This window comes from Eschscholzia californica, unplaced genomic scaffold (assembly GCF_041429995.1).
Source record: "Eschscholzia californica isolate CP2 unplaced genomic scaffold, dmEscCali1.0.p SCAF_5, whole genome shotgun sequence".
Classification (NCBI taxonomy): Eukaryota; Viridiplantae; Streptophyta; class Magnoliopsida; order Ranunculales; family Papaveraceae; genus Eschscholzia; species Eschscholzia californica.
Genome location: NW_028238472.1, coordinates 12,001,528 through 12,019,742, shown reverse-complemented (window position 1 = coordinate 12,019,742; position 18,215 = coordinate 12,001,528). Strand labels below are relative to the sequence as shown.

Genomic DNA, 18,215 nt, shown 5'->3' with positions numbered 1-18,215 from the left:
TTTGGTTTGTATGGAAGGCACGATGTGATAAATGCTTTAATAGGCAGCTACAGTCGCCAACTCAGGTCACAAATAGAATCAAAGCTACGCCAACCAGACAATAAACAACAAGCAACATAACAGGCAAAAAACAACAACAGAAATGGAGTCCTCAAATCAATGTAGATGTTTCCTTCAAAGTTTGACAAAATAACAGGGATAAGATGCAGAATGAATGATGATCAAACAAACTTCATAACAGCTCTGACGAATACAACCAGAGGGCAAAACCCAGAAGAATGTGAACGTAAAGCCATCCTGTGTGCAAGTAGATGAGCGATGGAGTTACAAATCATCTATATTCATATTTAAAGTGATAATCTCAATATTGTCAATCACCTTCATTACCCGAGCAGAGCTATACAATGGCAATCCAACAGTCACATAGAAGAAATTCAAAAACTTAAGCCGCGATTTACCAGCATAATTTTCTCCTACATCCCAAAGAAAAGCAATGAGCAAACGGACTCTCTTGCAAAATGGGAAAAACAACACCAACAAAAGCGCATATGGCACACTATACCGGGTTTTCTTCTCAATCCGAAATAATTTAGTGGTTTTTTACTGTTGTATTTTCTTCTCAACAAAAAATTAGTTTGTGGATTATTCAATACAATAATTTTTGTCGTTTTTAAGGAATTAACTTTTGTTCCAAAAGTTAATTTAAGTAGTATTGCTTTACTAAATATATCTTTTTTACATTAACATTCATTTCATAAAGTTTCCTAAATATCTAAATTTGTATTTTTAAAGGGTTAGATCATCTTTGTGGAGATATTTTAAATTTTAATTAGAATAGAAAAGTCCAAAAACTGGGTCCCTTAATAAATTTATAATTCTAACATTTTGACAAAGTATGTTCTTATATTGAAATATCAAAGCTTCTTTCTGTCCATTTAAATACTAACCTAAAGAACTTTCCTACAAAAGATTTGTTTCACAGAAATATTATTTTATTATTTATTGTAACTAACCTTCAATCATTTTGGTTGAAGATGATTTAGGCAGTGACATCAAATAATAAAATGTTTCTAAACAACAAAATATATATAAAACATTCCAGGGAAAATAAATCAAGACATTGGTAGACATCTAAGAACAAAGTATATATAAAACTTTTTATAGATACTAGAAGGTTTCCAAACATTTAGACGTTTCAAAACATTTATTTAAGACAATAAAAAGACATTGGTTACATAGACAAAATGTAGTAGACATTTTTCAAGATATTTATTGTTATTTTTAAAATTTGTATATCAGATTATATTATTGTTATATAAAATAACTTAATTTTGCATAACATATTTTTACTAGTAATGTTTGTGACATATTGATGTGTATTAGATTATATTATCATGTTGGACTCTCGAGGATAGTTTGTAGATTATCATTATTATTACATAAAATGACATATTTTTTTGTTAATATTTTCAAATATCTTTTTGAACTTTTATGTATATTTGTGACATGTGTGGACATCGGTCTACAATTAATAGATATTTATTATTATTATCTTATTATACGAAATAATATACTTTTACTGATATTTTAAAAATATTTTATCGAACATTCAGGGACATTTGTAGACAATTGGTGGAAATTTAATATTGTTATTACGAGGAGTTTCGTAAAAGAATTTTTGGGTTTATAGTCCAAAAACGGGCCATAATAAGACATTTAGTCCTCTCTAATCCTATAAAGGGTTTCAAAACCAAAAAAATAATATAAATGGATATCTAGTCCATTTGGTGTCATCTAGAGAAAAAACACAAATCCCTATAATACCAAATAAATCATAATTCCTAATCTAACCTTCTTCATATATTATAACTGATTTATCTTCAAAATCCATAAAGATCTTCTTCTATTTTTATCTCCCACATTCTCTCTCCAATCACGTTTTTAAACAAAGAAATATATATTATAACTGATTTATCTTCAAAATCCATAAAGATCTTCTTCCGTATTTATCTCCCACATTCCCTCTCCAAAACGTGATTCATTATTTTCAGTAACCGAAATCTCTTTATTCTCTCTCTCTAAATCCGATTCACATAACAAAACCTCCATTAAACTCAGAAATCTTGTTTCATCTTCATTAGATTGTTTTTCAAACATTCGTCTTCTAATCCAATACACAAGCTCAGAACTCCATTTCCATTTATGTCTCTTCATATCAAGTTAATCAGGTAAAACATAAATCAATATAAGTTTTTGTGATTCTATTTCAGTTTATAGTAGTTGATTCTCTCTCTCTCCACATCTTAATCTACTAAAAAGCGTCCATTAAAACAAAGAAATTGTTTCATATTCAGTAGAGTTTTTCAAAATCAGTTTCTTAATTGTTAATCAGGTAAACAAAATTCTTCTTTAATGATTCTGTTTCAAATCGAGTATGTTATTATTGTATTTCTCTCTCTAAAAGTTTCTTTAATGATTTCGATATTGATGAGATAATCCTTCATTACTAATTCCTAAAAATTGAGTATACTTATTGTTGCAATCAATCATCATATCAGATATCTTTAGATATGTAGTTTAAACCTAATGATATTCGTACTTTTTCTTCAGATCTGGTTTTCAATCCGTACGGATTTATGAAACGTGGTTTTTTTCGTACGGTTCCTCATAACAGAATTAACAGTACATGTACTTTATCATAAATTACCATAATTTATAGTAAATTATGCAAACATCTCCCGTACAATGTTTTTCAAAATGAGAACATGATATATGTATTTTCTGACAAATTATATATACTTTATCACGAATATCATGAATATTATATGGAACATTAATTATGCTTTAATCTCAAAAACAGTACTCGTTTCATTATTAGAACAACTTCGCTTATATATGTAAATCCCGTGTACTTTGAAATAAATTACATATAATTTACGTAAATGTTCATGTAATTTATTGTAAATAATATACTTTTTTATATAATTTATATGTATTAATCTCTCTCCATTTGTTATCACAGATGGAGTTCCAGGCAGAATCATCAAATCAAAATAAGCAAATCAAACTTGAAATACCCTTGTTCTTGTTACTTGACTTTTTGATTGGCTCCTCGAAATATTTCATAACAAATGCACACTTGAATGGATCTTGATCATGATTCCTTGGAAAAGCCTCATATTCGGCCCCCTCCATTAGCATTCCAAGCAATAGGGCAACATGGATGGGCACCATTATTGAACCAGAGAAGATTTTGTACGTTTTTTTTGTAACAGAATGTAAACGATGTGTTATGTAAAAGAAATTATGTGTAATGTAAAAGAAATTATGTGTAATTTACTGAACAAGACCCAAATACATTTGATAAATTACGTTGTATACTTGACAAATGATGGTTTATTCGTCATAAATAATACATAATTTACGTATTTATTTCATAATTTGTATTCGATGAGTATTTATGTATGAGTAAAAACGAAAACAAATGCTGCTTTAATGTTCCCAGAAAAATATATTATTTCCAAAACTAAAAGTTAAGTGAGAGAAAGTGACATATGTATATTAACCCCCAAATCACGCTAAATTGATCCTAGATTATATACTATTTCCAAATCTGAAAGTTAAGTGAGAGAAAATTGTTTTGAATCGAAAAAAATTTACATAGTAAGATAGAGAAAATTGATTTGGTTTCCAAATCTGTAAAGAAGAGAGAGAAAATTGATTTGGAATTAATATCCGTGGTGATGACGTTTTGGTTTTGGTTAGGATTTTAGTTTCTGATTGATTCGGATAATAGGAAAGAGAAAATTTGATTTCCAAATCTGTTTAGAGGAGAGAGAAATTATGATTTGTTTTATATCCATTTGTTTCTAATAAATCTCCATATTTTTGGCTAATAAATCTCCATATTAAATCTGTAAAGAAGAGAGAGAAAATTGATTTGCAAAAGTTTGGATTTTGTTTCTAAACAGATTATAGAAGAGAGAGAAAATTTCGTGAGAATCTATCCGTTTTTTCCTAAATTTATCCTAAAATCAAGGTACATTAAACCGTTTGAAATTTTTGTCCGGCCCCACATATTAAAATCCCGCGAAAAACGACTGGGACATGAAAGGAATTATGTAATATATATTAAGGGTTTTTAGTCCCAAGAGCAAAAGGACTAAAAATCCATTTTTTGGGAAGATTGGACCCTAAATCCTTTTTGAACATTATTTTGGACTATATACCCACGGACCCTTCGTAAAATCTCCCTCTGAAAAACAAAAAATGATTAGTTAATTTTTTTTAATTTTCAACTCTCTTTGACATTTGTTTAACTTCCTATGTAGAAAAAAAAGTTGAAAATACATTTAAACACTCAAATGGTTTCTCTTTTGGAAGTTGTCGTATATTTCTCCCATTTATTTTTCTTTTACACAACTATATCTCTTGACTTAGTTCTTTCTAAAACTCGTTTATAGGGTTTCCTCGATTTTTTTGTTGAACCTTCTTCCCAGTATATCTTATATCTATTTTGTTGTTTATGAATTTCAAATGTAAATATTTTCTTTCTAAAATGTTTTTCTTATCACTTGGGTAAGGATCGGTTGTATTACCGTATTACATAATCAACTTCCATGGCGATTAGGTTTTGTTTGTGGCTCATTTATTTGGGTCAGGGGTGGGAATCGGGTCGATCGGGTTCATGTTATTCATTGGGTCGATCCGGTCGGGCTTTAGAACTCTATGTCCATTCGGGCTTTCGGGTTTAATCGGCGAGTTATTTAAAAAATCATAGTGTCCAAAATCCGTCCAAGTCCGTCAAACTTTTCGGGTTTCTCGGGTATTGGGTTTTCACCAAAATTTCAAAATATCGTAGTCGAAATGACCAAAATATTTCTATTTCGATGGTACCGAAATTTCTATCGAAATTAAAATTTAATTAAGTTTCTCTCAACAATGTTGTGTCAAGGGCACTCCGCACTTGGACAATAATATATGTATATATCTATATTATACACTTCAAATACTTCAAAAATATATCTATATATATGTTATACATGCATACATAAACATATACAAGCAAGCATACATATAATGTGCATAAGTTTTGTCGTATAAATGGATGACATTATTAAGCGGGTTATGTCGGGTAAAGATTATCGAGCGGGATGCCGGGTAGCACTTCAAAACTCGTACCCGACCCGTTGTTCATCGGGTCGGTCGGGCTAAACCCGCCTTCGGGTTTCGAGTACCCTCGGACTCTAACGGACTAGGGTACCCGTGACGGTGTCGGGTTTGTAGACTTTTTTCCCCGCTTTAATTTGGTTGTGATATGTTATTGGGTTGTTTCTCAAATGGCCCCCAACTTTGTGACCAGCTTCCTGCCTGACCCCCTACTTTAGCAATAATTCTCGTATGGCCCCCTTTTCCCGTTATCTTTAACATTCCGTTACTCTCTCTCCATCCCATTTTCTCTCTCTGCCACATCATTTGGGCACGCCACATCATCGTCTTCACCGGTAGGTAGACGGCCGACAAAATTTACGGCCGGCGACCTTCAAACTTTTTTTTTTCTCTATCTTCTCTCTCTAAAAAAAAATTTTAAATTCTCTCTTCTCTCTCTCTAAACACTCTGGCGAAGGGAAACCTTTTGAAGGTCGCCGGTCGGCGACCTGCCGGTGAAGACGATGATGTGGCGTGCTCAAATGATGTGGCAGAGAGAGTAACAGAATGTTAAAGATAACGAAAAAAGGGGATCATGCGGAAATTATTGCTAAAGTAGGGGGCCAGGCAGGAAGTTGGTCACAAAGTTGGGGACCATTTGAGAAATGACCCTATGTTATTCAATAGTATAAATTAATTTTCTTCTGATGGAGTCCATGCTTTAACAACTTTACAAAAAAAAGGACTTGTTTTTTCATTAACAAATAAAAATGGACTTGTTTGCAAAATATAAAAGTTAAAGTCCATCTGATGGCATTTTAAAATCATATATACTCCATATAAGAAAAGTTGAAGAGGCAAAAGTTTCATATTCAATGGTCAATCCAAGGCGGCATTGGTTCATCTAGTTTCTTTGAATCTACCATCACGTCTCTCTCTTTTTCTCCTTTTCAGTGAAATCATCTCTATAAATCTCTTTCTCTCTCAACTTCCAATACCATTTCATACACTTAGAGAGAGAAAGAAGAAGAAGAAGAAACAGAGCAAATTAATAGAACTTGGGTTTTGAATCATTTTAAGTTAATCTCTCTAAAAGATTGAAACTTTGGAAGAAATCAATCTGGGTTTTGTTTAATTTTACAGTTTGTTGATCTTAAAATGGATCAAGGAGAACTTTATAGAGTTTCTAGTTTAAGAAAAAATGGTTCTTCATCAATATGGAGGAATAGTACTGTTGAAGTATTTTCAAGATCTTCAAGAGATGAAGATGATGAAGAAGCTTTAAAATGGGCAGCTTTAGAAAAACTTCCTACTTATAATCGTATAAGAAGAGGAATTCTTACTAGTCATGATGGTGAATCTAAAGAAGTTGATATTCAAAATCTTGGGATTCAAGAGAAAAAACAATTGATTGAAAGATTATTAAGAGTTGCTGAAGAAGATAATGAGAAGTTCTTGTTGAAGCTTAAGAATCGTATTGATAGGTATCTATCTTCATCTCTCTCTCTCTCTCTAACAAATCTATTTCTCTCTCTAACAAATCTCTTTCTCTCTCTAAAAACAGAGTGGGTATTGATATACCAACCATTGAAGTAAGATATGATCATCTAAGCATAGATGCAGAAGCTTATGTAGGAGGAAGAGCTTTACCAACAATCTTCAACTTTTCTGCTAACATTATTGAGGTAATTTTTAGTTCAATCTCTAAAGTTTTCAAAAACCCTTAAATCATCAACTTCATCTTCTTCAATCATACTAATAAGAATACCCAAACTCTGTTTTTTGATTTTTACAGGGTTTCTTGAGTTACCTTCATATTCTTCCAAGTAGAAAAAAACCATTTTCAATTCTTCATGATGTTAGTGGAATCATTAAACCTTCAAGGTAAAAACCCTTACTCAGTACTATTCAAATCTTTGTCATTTTTTTTATTGATTCATGAAGTTTTCTTGGGTAGTTGGAGAGATTCATCTTGTTTGGGTTTTGCAGATTAACACTTCTTTTAGGGCCTCCAAGCTCTGGAAAGACTACATTGCTTTTAGCTTTAGCTGGAAAGCTTGATAAGGATCTTAAGGTGATGGAATTTTTGTTAAATAGTTTTTGAAAAAGATTATAAATTCGAGTCGGAAACTGAAATGGGTTGTTTGTTAATCGAATTTAGGTTTCGGGTAGAGTGAGTTATAATGGACATGGAATGGAAGAGTTTGTTCCACAAAGAACATCTGCATATATTAGTCAATATGATCTTCATATTGGAGAAATGACAGTAAGAGAAACTTTAGCTTTTTCGGCTAGATGTCAAGGGGCTGGTGCTGGTTATGGTATGTTCGATTCGAATACCTTTTTGGTCTATTGAAACTAGATGTTTTCTTCTACATATAATGATTTTGAACTGTTTTTTTTTTCGGGTTATTTGTAGATATGTTGTCAGAGCTCTCAAGAAGAGAAAAAGCGGCAAATGTTAAGCCTGATCCCGATATCGATGTCTATATGAAGGTAGAAAACTTCTCCCTAGTCTAAACCTATCTTTGAGATATTTGAGAAGTTTATCGAACTTAACTTGCTGTTTTTCGATTTGTGTAGGCAGCAGCATTAGAAGGGCAGGAAGCTAGTGTAGTTACAGACTATGTTTTGAAGGTATCATCACTAAAAAAACTATATATGGGTATGAAAGAAATCATCGAGACTTATCGATATGAAATGCTAACCAATGTTCTTTTCTATGGTTCAAAATTATAGATTTTGGGTTTGGAGATCTGTGCTGATACTATGGTGGGTGATGAAATGTTGAGGGGGATCTCTGGTGGACAAAAAAAGAGAGTTACAACAGGTATAAAATAACTCGAATCGAAAGTCTAGAAATGAAGATTGAATCATAGTTTTTGTCGAAAACTATAATGATTTTAAGCTTTTGATTCAAATTTATAGGTGAAATGTTGGTTGGACCGGCAAAAGCATTGTTCATGGATGAAATTTCTACTGGTCTAGATAGTTCGACGACATTTCAGATAGTGAACTCAATAAGGCAGACTATTCATATCATGAATGGAACTGCTGTGATTTCTCTTCTTCAACCAGCACCCGAAACATACGATCTATTTGATGATATTATTCTTCTCTCTGACGGGCAAATCGTTTACCAAGGTCCCCGAGAAAACGTTCTTGAGTTTTTCGAGTCCATGGGTTTCAAATGTCCTGACAGAAAAGGAGTTGCAGATTTCTTGCAAGAAGTAACTATCTATCTTACCTTTTAGCTGTTTATGTGTTTACATGTCATTTTGTTGTTTTACTGAGAGCTTATTATGAATTTGTGCATCTTGTTATAGGTGACATCGAAAAAAGACCAAAAACAATATTGGGCTCGTAAAGATGAGCCATACTCTTTTGTCACTGTCAAGGATTTTGCCGAGTCTTTTCAATCCTTTCACGTTGGGCGAAGATTAGGAGACGAAATTTCCACTCCGTTCGATAAGACTAAGAGCCACCCAGCTGCTTTAACAACTAAGCAATATGGAATTAGCAAGATGGAACTCTTGAAAGCTTGTAGTTCAAGAGAATACTTATTGATGAAAAGGAATTCGTTCGTTTACATCTTTAAGTTAGTTCAACTTACAATTATGGCCCTTATAACAATGACAGTCTTTCTTCGTACTAAAATGAAACGAGATGACATTGTCGATGGTGGAATATATCTTGGTGCTATGTTTTTCACTCTTATGATGATCATGTTTAATGGGTTTTCGGAGTTAGCTATGACCGTTATGAAACTGCCCGTATTTTATAAACAAAGAGACTTACTATTTTATCCTTCATGGGCCTACTCTATTCCAACATGGATTCTCAAAATACCCATCACATTTGTTGAAGTTGCTGTTTGGGTTTTCATCACTTACTATGTTATTGGATTCGATCCAAACGTCGAAAGGTAAAGACAACCAACAAAAATCTTGTTGAAGTTTCGGTTTAGTACTCTTCTTCGTTTTCAGATTTTCCCTAAATGAGACTGACTATTGAACCATCCTTTTGCAGGTTGTTTAGACAGTACTTTCTATTACTATTCATCAACCAAATGGCTGGGGCACTGTTTAGAACCGTTGCCGCTGTTGGAAGAAACATGATTGTAGCTAACACAGTTGGGTCATTTGCTTTACTCATTCTTTTGGCCTTGGGTGGTTTCATCTTGTCAAGAGGTACTTATTCTCAATTTGCTCATATACTTTCTTTTCTTGAGCTAGATTTCATTGTTCTTGATTTTCGAAAACCTCTCATTTTCTTCTGCAGATAATGTGAAGAAATGGTGGATATGGGGATACTGGATATCACCTTTAATGTACGGACAGAATGCCATTGCAGTAAATGAGTTACTTGGAAAGAATTGGGACAAAGTAAGTGTATTTCTTACCTCCAACTTCAAGTAAAAACCCGAAAAAAGGAACGATCTTTTCTAACTGAAATAAGCTAATACTTGAACTGTTACTTGTTTTATAGCCTTTCCCGGGTTTTGATTCACTTGGAGTGGCCGTTATTAGATCTCGTGGATTTTTTCCCACAGCGAATTGGTATTGGATTGGAATAGGAGCACTCTTTGGATATGTTCTCCTATTCAACTTGTTTTTCACTTTGGCTCTTGCTTATCTAAACCGTGAGTATTTTCATTCGTTTTTAGTACTCCTTATGGAAATGAATGAATATGAACATCGTCTAATATTTTAATCAAATTTCTTCAGCATTTGGAAAACCTCAAGCAGTTTTACCCGATGAATCAATCACTAAGAAAACTGGCGAAGAAATGAAGTCATTGTCTGGGAAAAAGAGCTCCTCCACTAGTCGTAGATCTGCAGGTGCTTATGGTTTATAAAACTTCCTTTCTTTTGTGCTGGTTTTTTTGTTTTCGATGTGGGAACTGAAATAAGTTGGTATAAATGCAGAGGAAATTAGAAGAAGCATTTCATCGACATCTGCTTCTACGAGGATGGAAGCGATGAACGAAGCTAATCAAAACAAAAAGCGAGGAATGGTTCTTCCGTTTCAACCTCTTTCTATTACATTTGATGATATCACGTACTCTGTCGATATGCCACAGGTAACTCCAAGCTTCAAGATTGATAATCTAAGTACTCCTGAACACGACACAAAGTTTTGAAACTTAAACAATGAATCCTTTTTCAGGAAATGAAAGTTGAAGGAGTAACCGAAGATCGATTAGAGCTTCTAAAAGGTGTTAGTGGAGCCTTTAGGCCAGGAGTTCTTACAGCACTAATGGGTGTTAGTGGTGCTGGTAAGACTACTCTGATGGATGTTTTGGCTGGAAGGAAAACCGGTGGATATATCGATGGAAACATAATGATATCTGGGTACCACAAGAAGCAAGAAACATTCGCTCGTATAGCAGGATACTGTGAACAGAATGATATCCATTCTCCCCATGTCACTGTCTACGAGTCCATATTATATTCTGCATGGCTTCGGTTACCTAGTGAAGTTGATGCTGCAACAAGAAAGGTTTGTTTGTTTGAAATACAATTCGTTCATGTAGAGCTAAAGTTTTAGGGTTGGGCCTCGAGACATCCGACTGACTCATGGGTTACACGCCCAAAAACCTGGGTACGCGAATAAATAGTGGGGGATCTCGAGTAAGTTTCCCAAGCCAAATCCTCAAGCCCGAATTCCCAAAGCCAAGTTCCCCAAGTGTGGCTTCTCCGAGCCCCAAATTCTCCAAGAACTAGTTCCCTGAACGACAGCTCCCCTATCTCGATACTTAAGCTCGACCGCCCGAGCTAGAGTACAACTACCTAGAGCTATAGAAGGTTGTCTTTAATAGGTTTACTAGATTGATTTAAAACCAAAAAGGGAGTACTGATGTAATTGGTTACTGATGAATGCAGATGTTCATTGAGGAAGTTATGGAGCTAGTAGAGCTATCTTCATTAAGAGGAGCACTAGTTGGACTACCAGGAGTGAATGGTCTATCAACAGAGCAACGAAAGCGGCTAACCATAGCTGTTGAGCTTGTTGCTAACCCATCTATAATATTCATGGACGAGCCAACATCTGGTCTTGATGCTAGAGCAGCCGCTATTGTGATGAGAGCCGTGAGAAACACTGTCGACACAGGAAGAACCGTTGTTTGTACCATTCATCAACCCAGCATTGACATATTTGAAGCCTTCGACGAGGTAAGAAAGATAAAAGAGCGAAGAAATAACAACTTTGTACTACATATATATGGGTTTGGGTGGGACTGTGGATGTGATCAATAACATCTGTAAAATGTTTATTCTGTATTGCAGCTATTCCTAATGAAGAGAGGAGGAGAAGAGATTTACGTTGGCCCTTTGGGTCGTCATTCATGCCATTTGATAAGCTACTTTGAGGTAAAACTTAAACGTCGAAAACTAAAACAAGTTCTCTTTGGTATCTACTCCCATATACTAACAAAACGGTGTATAAATCTTGTGTAGGGAATTGAAGGAGTAAGTAAAATTAAAGATGGTTATAATCCAGCAACATGGATGTTAGAAGTTACTTCACCAGCACAAGAAGCTGGTTTAGGAGTAGACTTCACTGAACTATACCGAAACTCGGAATTATATAGGTGGGTTGCCTTTCCTTTTGGACTCTCAATAGGATTTAACTGAAGTAAAACGAAGCCTTTTCCTCTAACTCTTACTGATTTTGATAAATGGTTAAATTTTCAGGAAAAACAAAGAACTTATCAAGGAACTAAGTATTCCTCCTCCTAATTCGAAAGATCTTTACTTCCCTACTAAGTACTCGAGATCATTCTTCACACAATGCATAGCTTGTTTATGGAAGCAATATTGGTCATATTGGCGAAACCCTCCTTACACTGCAGTTAGATTTTTGTTCACAACTTTTATCGCCTTGATGTTCGGAACTATATTCTGGGATCTTGGTACCAAAATGTAAGTATCGAAAAACCCATAACCCACTTTTCATTTCCTGTCTATATATCTTCATGATCTAATTTTCATCATTTCGAAAAAAATCGCAGGAGGTCGAGACAAGATCTATTTAATGCTATGGGCTCCATGTATGCTGCAACACTATTTCTTGGTGTTCAAAATACTTCCTCCGTCCAACCAGTTGTCGCTGTTGAACGAACAGTCTTTTATAGAGAAAGAGCTGCTGGAATGTACTCTGCCTTGCCATATGCTTTCGGACAGGTACATTTTCGTTTTTCTTATTTTCGAGAATGTGATTCATTCATGAAAGTTAAAGCTCGGTAGTTGGCTTGTGAGCTAGCTCGGGTTCGGGGAACTAGCTGTCCTCGGCCCAAGTCTTGATTCTGCTCGGGCTCGAGTGAACTAGGCCCGAGTCTTGAGTCTTCTTGGGCTTGGGGAACTTAATGAGCGAGGCCCGAATCTTGAGTTTGCTTGGGCTCGGGAAGTAGATGAGTTAGGCCCAATTTTTTAGTCTGCTCAGGCTTGGGGAACCAGATAGGCTAGGACCAAGTTTTAAGCCCAACTACTTAGAGTTGAAAGACAAAAGTGAAGAGATTTTGGGGTATGCCTTAACTGAGTTCCCTTCTTATTGGTGCAGGTTGTCATTGAGATTCCCTATATCTTCATTCAATCTGCAATCTATGGGATTATTGTGTATTCGATGATCGGGTTTGAATGGACAGCCGCAAAGTTCTTTTGGTATTTCTTCTTCATGTTCTTCTCTTTATGCTACTTCACATTCTACGGAATGATGACAGTAGCCATTACTCCTAACCATAACATCGCTGCCATTATCGCTTCTGCTTTCTATGGATTATGGAATCTCTTCTCGGGCTTTATCGTCCCAAGACCTGTAAGTTTATCTCAAAATACACATTGTTAATATACTTCCCTTTCATACATGTGTTTTTCTTTGTGGGTATTAATATATATTTTTCGGTTTACTACAGAGAATCCCAATATGGTGGAGATGGTATTATTGGGCCTGCCCTGTTGCTTGGACCTTGTATGGATTGTTAGTAACACAATTTGGAGATATTGAACAAGAAATCGAACCGGGCCTATCAGTAAAACAATTCATTAAGGACTATTTTGGGTACGAAAGTTCTTTCCTTCCGGTTGTCGCTGTTGTTGTTGTTGGTATCAACGTTTTCTTCGCGTTCATTTTTGCTTTCTCTATTAAGACACTGAACTTCCAGAGAAGATAAGAATATTTTGCTCTAGAGATGCCGAAAAAGATTATTAGTCTTCTCCCCAAGTTGTACTAAAATAATTAAAATTTTGTTGTTTTTTTACTATTGCTTTCTACTTGTTATAGTTGAGATATTGAATTAATATAATTTGTTATATATAAGAATTGTTTCATCCAATTGTGTTCATGGTTTTTTATCGATACTCTATTGTATCTTGTATTTTACTTTATATTTTGTAGTCCTCCCCACCATGGTTTTTTACCCAAGCCAGTGAAGGCTAAAGAAATTAAAAGTTGGGCTTGCCGATGGTCTTGGGCTTGGTATTGGATTTTTGGGTTTGATCCTGGGCTTGGGCTGTAACGCCCCAAATCTAGATTTCCACGTCGGCCGCCATGAAAACCTAAACTCAAAGCATTTCTCCGCAGAACAGTAAACATAGTCGATATATCCATCAAAAGAGACAAATAATATCAAATGTGAAGCTCATAAGAATCAATAAATCATCTAAAAGAAATCCATTAAACTGTCTTAACTCAAATAATGGTTCTGAATCATCGACACGTAGGTCGGACAATAACGAATGAAACAAATAACTATCTAGAAAGTGAAACTCCAAATAACTACCTAATCTCGAAAGCGAAAACTAAGAAAGAAGCTCTGAGCTGACGAACTGGGATCAAGCTGGTGGCGCTCCCCGATCTCTATCACCTGAAAAATAGTAGGTTGGGTCAGAACCCAGCTAGTAGATTTCTAATTACCTAAGGTCTAAATAGACCAATTCAACACAAAACCAAGTATCGAACAACAGAACAATAATAACAGTCCATTATGTTACACCTTTCGTGCTAACACAATTGAAGTCAACCTGTTACACGGTTGAAGAGATTCATACAATACAACTTCCCTTTTGGAGGGGCATAACCAATTTTGAGGTCCACAAGATAGCGTCACTTACCATTCGTGTTTGCATCGACTTAAACCTCTCAATAGACAAAGGATACCACCCAAAAAGGGAATCCGTGCAACACGAGCACAGTGCAACACGAGCACTTTACATATGAGCAGGAGGCGAGCCAACCTCTAGTTGGTAATTACTTCTCACACTAGAAGTATGTGGTCCACAAGAATGATCTTGTGTTTGCATCGATCATCCTGTCGAGCCAACCACCTATGGATTACAACCGTCAATCCATATTAGAACCCAAGCCCCTGGTCCACTAGGTTGTCCAATATCAAATTGACAAACCCGTGTTTGCAATCGACCCACATGTCGAGCCAACCAGTCTTAGTTCAATCCATTAACGAAACTCAAGATCATGGTCCACCAAGTTATCCAATATCGTAATGGTAACTAGTGTTTGCAATCGACCCACATGTCGAGCCAACCATTCTTGGTTCCGACTAGCCTATGCTTTCTAGGTTAACAACCTAAAGCAATATATCACACACAACTATTGATAGCACTTATGCTCCAATATCATACACATCATCTCATACAATCAATTATCAACATAAATAACATAAACACAAACAATTCTTAATATCTAGGCTGCTGTCCGGGTGTATATATACACCATATTTATATAACCTAAATAACCTAGGTTGCTGTCCGGGTATATGTATACTCCATTAATATAACTATAATGATCTAGGGTTACTATGTTGTTGTTGTAATTAGTTCCTAATCATAATATATATCTATGGTATCACTAATTAGTTCTAAGTTGATGATAACCTAGTAAACAACAATGGTTCAAAGCTATTATAGTACTACTATCCAAAACTAGGTTAAAAATTAAAGAGGGCTATATAAACCCTAGGGAAGAAGAAACCTACTTGATAATGGAGCACAAAGAAGAAGAAATCAAAACCCTTTAGTAACCCTTTGAAGCTTCTTCTCTTTCCCACACTTCTTCTCTCTAAAAATCACTCTCTCTCTCTAAGTCACTTTCCCTTCTTCAACTCACTACTACTGCTAAAGAAAGGAAAAGAAAAGAAAAGGATGAGGTAGGGTTAGGGGGAATAAATTCGTTTTACTAAAGGCACCCCTTATATTAGTAGGGACACTACATGGGCTTAGGTCGAGAACGGTAAAACACGAAACTTTAACTAGAAAACAAGGAGTGAATCTTCTTCAACAAACAAAAGGAGTAAATCTTCATAGATGGAAAATACTTGGATATACCCCTAATCTTATAAAATAACTTGTGGAGTGTGTAAACTCGGCAATATTATTGTCGCTTGATAATGATGTTCGAGAAGGCCACCTTCGAGAATATGCGACTCTGAGGACATACCTTAATAGACAACAACCTTTGGCTGAAGTAGTTAATAAGTTGATTTCCACCTTAGACTCTCAGGTTCGGGACACGAACGTATGATAATCTTTCCAAAACCAAAAAAAATCTCTACCGGAAGTCTTTTCTTGAAGTTTTGGACTTTTGGGATGTCTTACTCAGTGAACTATACCCATGGTCTCAGCGAAAATCGTCCACTACACCTAGAACATGAAAGTTATTCGATTCTGTCTATATAGCCCGAAGTTGGATTTGTATACGTCAAAATAATTTCGAAGTGTGTAGAAATGGGTATTCATTCAAGCTAGTTCCCAAGGATGCGGTCTGACTTAATTGGGTTTTGGTGGTTGTAGTTTTCAAATCTAAAACCTATTTAAGTAATTAACAATGAAAGATTCTTTAGTTGGTGAAACTTCAAAAGCTTTACTGCTTTAGTGCTTTTAGATAGTAAAGTTAGGGTTTGTAATGTTTAAGTCTTAAAAGTAATGATTTTATTTGAGAACTGAAGGATAAAGGTTGGAGTATCTAAGTAGGTCTTTATCCGGCTAAAAGCACCCAATTGAAAGGTTGTTAGCGCCCAGTGCCGGTAAGCACCCAGCCAGGCACCCGAGCACACCCCCTCCCCTTTGACTGCCCTTCTTCACCACCATGAAACATTGATGAAGATCTCAACCAAAACAAGTAATTTCAGTTCATTGAGGGTCGACACTAATCATATTTAAATCTAATATTGAACATTCAATTCGGTTAGAATTCGTTATACCTGTGTAGCAACTAGTTGGTCTTGAAGCAAAGTTAGGGCAAGATTGATAGCAAAGCAAAGTTAGAGGCAAGATTGACAAAAAATACCCTCGGACTGGCTAGTTCGGGGGTTCGCTTAACGTCTTCGAATGGACAATCCGAGACCCAAAGCACTGGCTCCGGCTCCAGCTGGGCCAGTCTGAGACCCAAAGCACTAGTTCGTACTAGGCCAGTTTGAGACCTCTCAGATGGGTCCTAGTCCGAACCACTTGCTTTGGTTCTCGGACGGGTCGATCGGTGTCCTTTATATTATGGTGCCAATAGGTGTTTGGGGCCATAAGAAATAGACTAAGGTCATTCTTCTCTACCAGGTGCTAACACCTTTTCTATCGGCTGCTTTTAGCCGGACTCTTTACCAAAGTTTGTAAATAAATTTCTCTACCTAATCTCACCATACTTCTTTCAACAAAAAAAAAAAAATCTCACCATACTTGTTGAATCCATATCCCTAAATAATGGACTAAATTTTGTGATGAGGGTGATTAAAATTGGATGCATAGCTTTGTTTAAGAAAACCCAATGAACTTCTGTTGGGTGAATGAAGATATTTGTTTTCTGGGACCGAGAAAACGCTTTTTGTGTAAAATATTTAAATTTAGACGTAAGATATCCATGCTGAAGTATCAAAATTTAAACCTACGTAATAGATTATCTGAATATTTTTGTTTTTTTGATGTTTGAACTCTACACGCAACTCACTAGAGCTAGCTCATAAAATATTACGATCGAAAGGTTATACTGTAATAGTATGTTTACCCAACCATATAATATATTTTGAAGTAGTTTTTTTTTTTTTTTTTTTTTTTTTGTTGAAATTTTGAAGTAGTTTGACATGCCTTCATTTTTATGTTTTTCTTTTACTCATAGACAAATGCAATTGATTAACTATTAAACAAGTTTTAGAATCTAGAGAAAGATTTGCTAAGCCCATAATGAATCAACAATTCCATAACTTGTTTAACCACCATATATTATTGAAAATTTGAGGGCAAATGGGAATTATGTGTATGTATAACATTATAACTAAGATGGAATTTGTCAATTAATGATATATTAAGAAATAAAAAAATAAGATCTCAATGAATTGAAAAATAATCAACAAATTGCAACCAAGTTTAATAGTAATTTAGGCAAATTGCAAATAAGATCTAAGACCGAAAGCTGATGTGCCTGCCCCCCAATCAAGCCAATTTTTCGTGCCAAACAGCAGAGTTCTTAATTCACGGTTGAATCTTCTCCATTTGTTTCCGACCAAACTTTGTTAATTTCAATGCCCCTCTAATTTTTTAAAATCTTTTGAATTACAGTGGTGTTAAATTCACGATTATATAATAATCGGAGGTATGGAGGTATGGGTGATCTCCTTTCTCCACCCTTTTATATTTTGTTCTTGAAACACCCTTATATATTTCGGGTTCTCTTTTGATTTCTTAGCCAAGTGACAGAAAACAAAGAATAAATATATAATCAATATAGAAATCAATTCCTTTCGATGACTTGTAGCCGTTGGATCTCTTCTGAGATAATAATAATAGAATATAAAAATGATTTGGAAAAGAATGAGAATATAAGAATATATGAAATTTATAATATGCAACAGCTGGATAGATGATCAAATTAGGTCCTACCACACACTGTTTCTTTTTCAATTCAATATAATGAAAACTTTGAAATAGTGTCTCCCCATGTTGGAATAATTGGTGCTACTCATCCATATTTATGTACTTGATATAACTATCTCACTAATAAATTTTAGTGTACGAACTTTTAAATATAATATTTCTAATGCCCACAACCACAAAAATAATGTT

At 34.9% G+C, this 18,215-nt stretch overlaps 1 protein-coding gene across 1 annotated transcript; it reads left to right on the top strand.

Moving 5' to 3' along the window:
- Nucleotides 1–5,992: 5,992 nt before the first annotated feature.
- On the top strand, nucleotides 5,993–13,483 carry LOC147537104 (pleiotropic drug resistance protein 1-like). The gene is made up of 23 exons (XM_086639704.1): nucleotides 5,993–6,632; nucleotides 6,713–6,833; nucleotides 6,944–7,032; nucleotides 7,138–7,222; nucleotides 7,310–7,469; nucleotides 7,568–7,644; nucleotides 7,732–7,785; nucleotides 7,888–7,978; nucleotides 8,077–8,378; nucleotides 8,475–9,073; nucleotides 9,178–9,338; nucleotides 9,430–9,533; nucleotides 9,637–9,790; nucleotides 9,876–9,989; nucleotides 10,077–10,231; nucleotides 10,318–10,650; nucleotides 11,034–11,324; nucleotides 11,439–11,522; nucleotides 11,610–11,743; nucleotides 11,847–12,074; nucleotides 12,164–12,335; nucleotides 12,712–12,966; nucleotides 13,064–13,483. The coding sequence occupies exons 1-23, from the start codon at nucleotides 6,307–6,309 to the stop codon at nucleotides 13,319–13,321; spliced, it is 4,347 nt and encodes a 1,448-aa protein (XP_086495830.1). The 5' UTR covers nucleotides 5,993–6,306; the 3' UTR covers nucleotides 13,322–13,483.
- The last annotated feature ends 4,732 nt before the right edge of the window (nucleotides 13,484–18,215 follow it).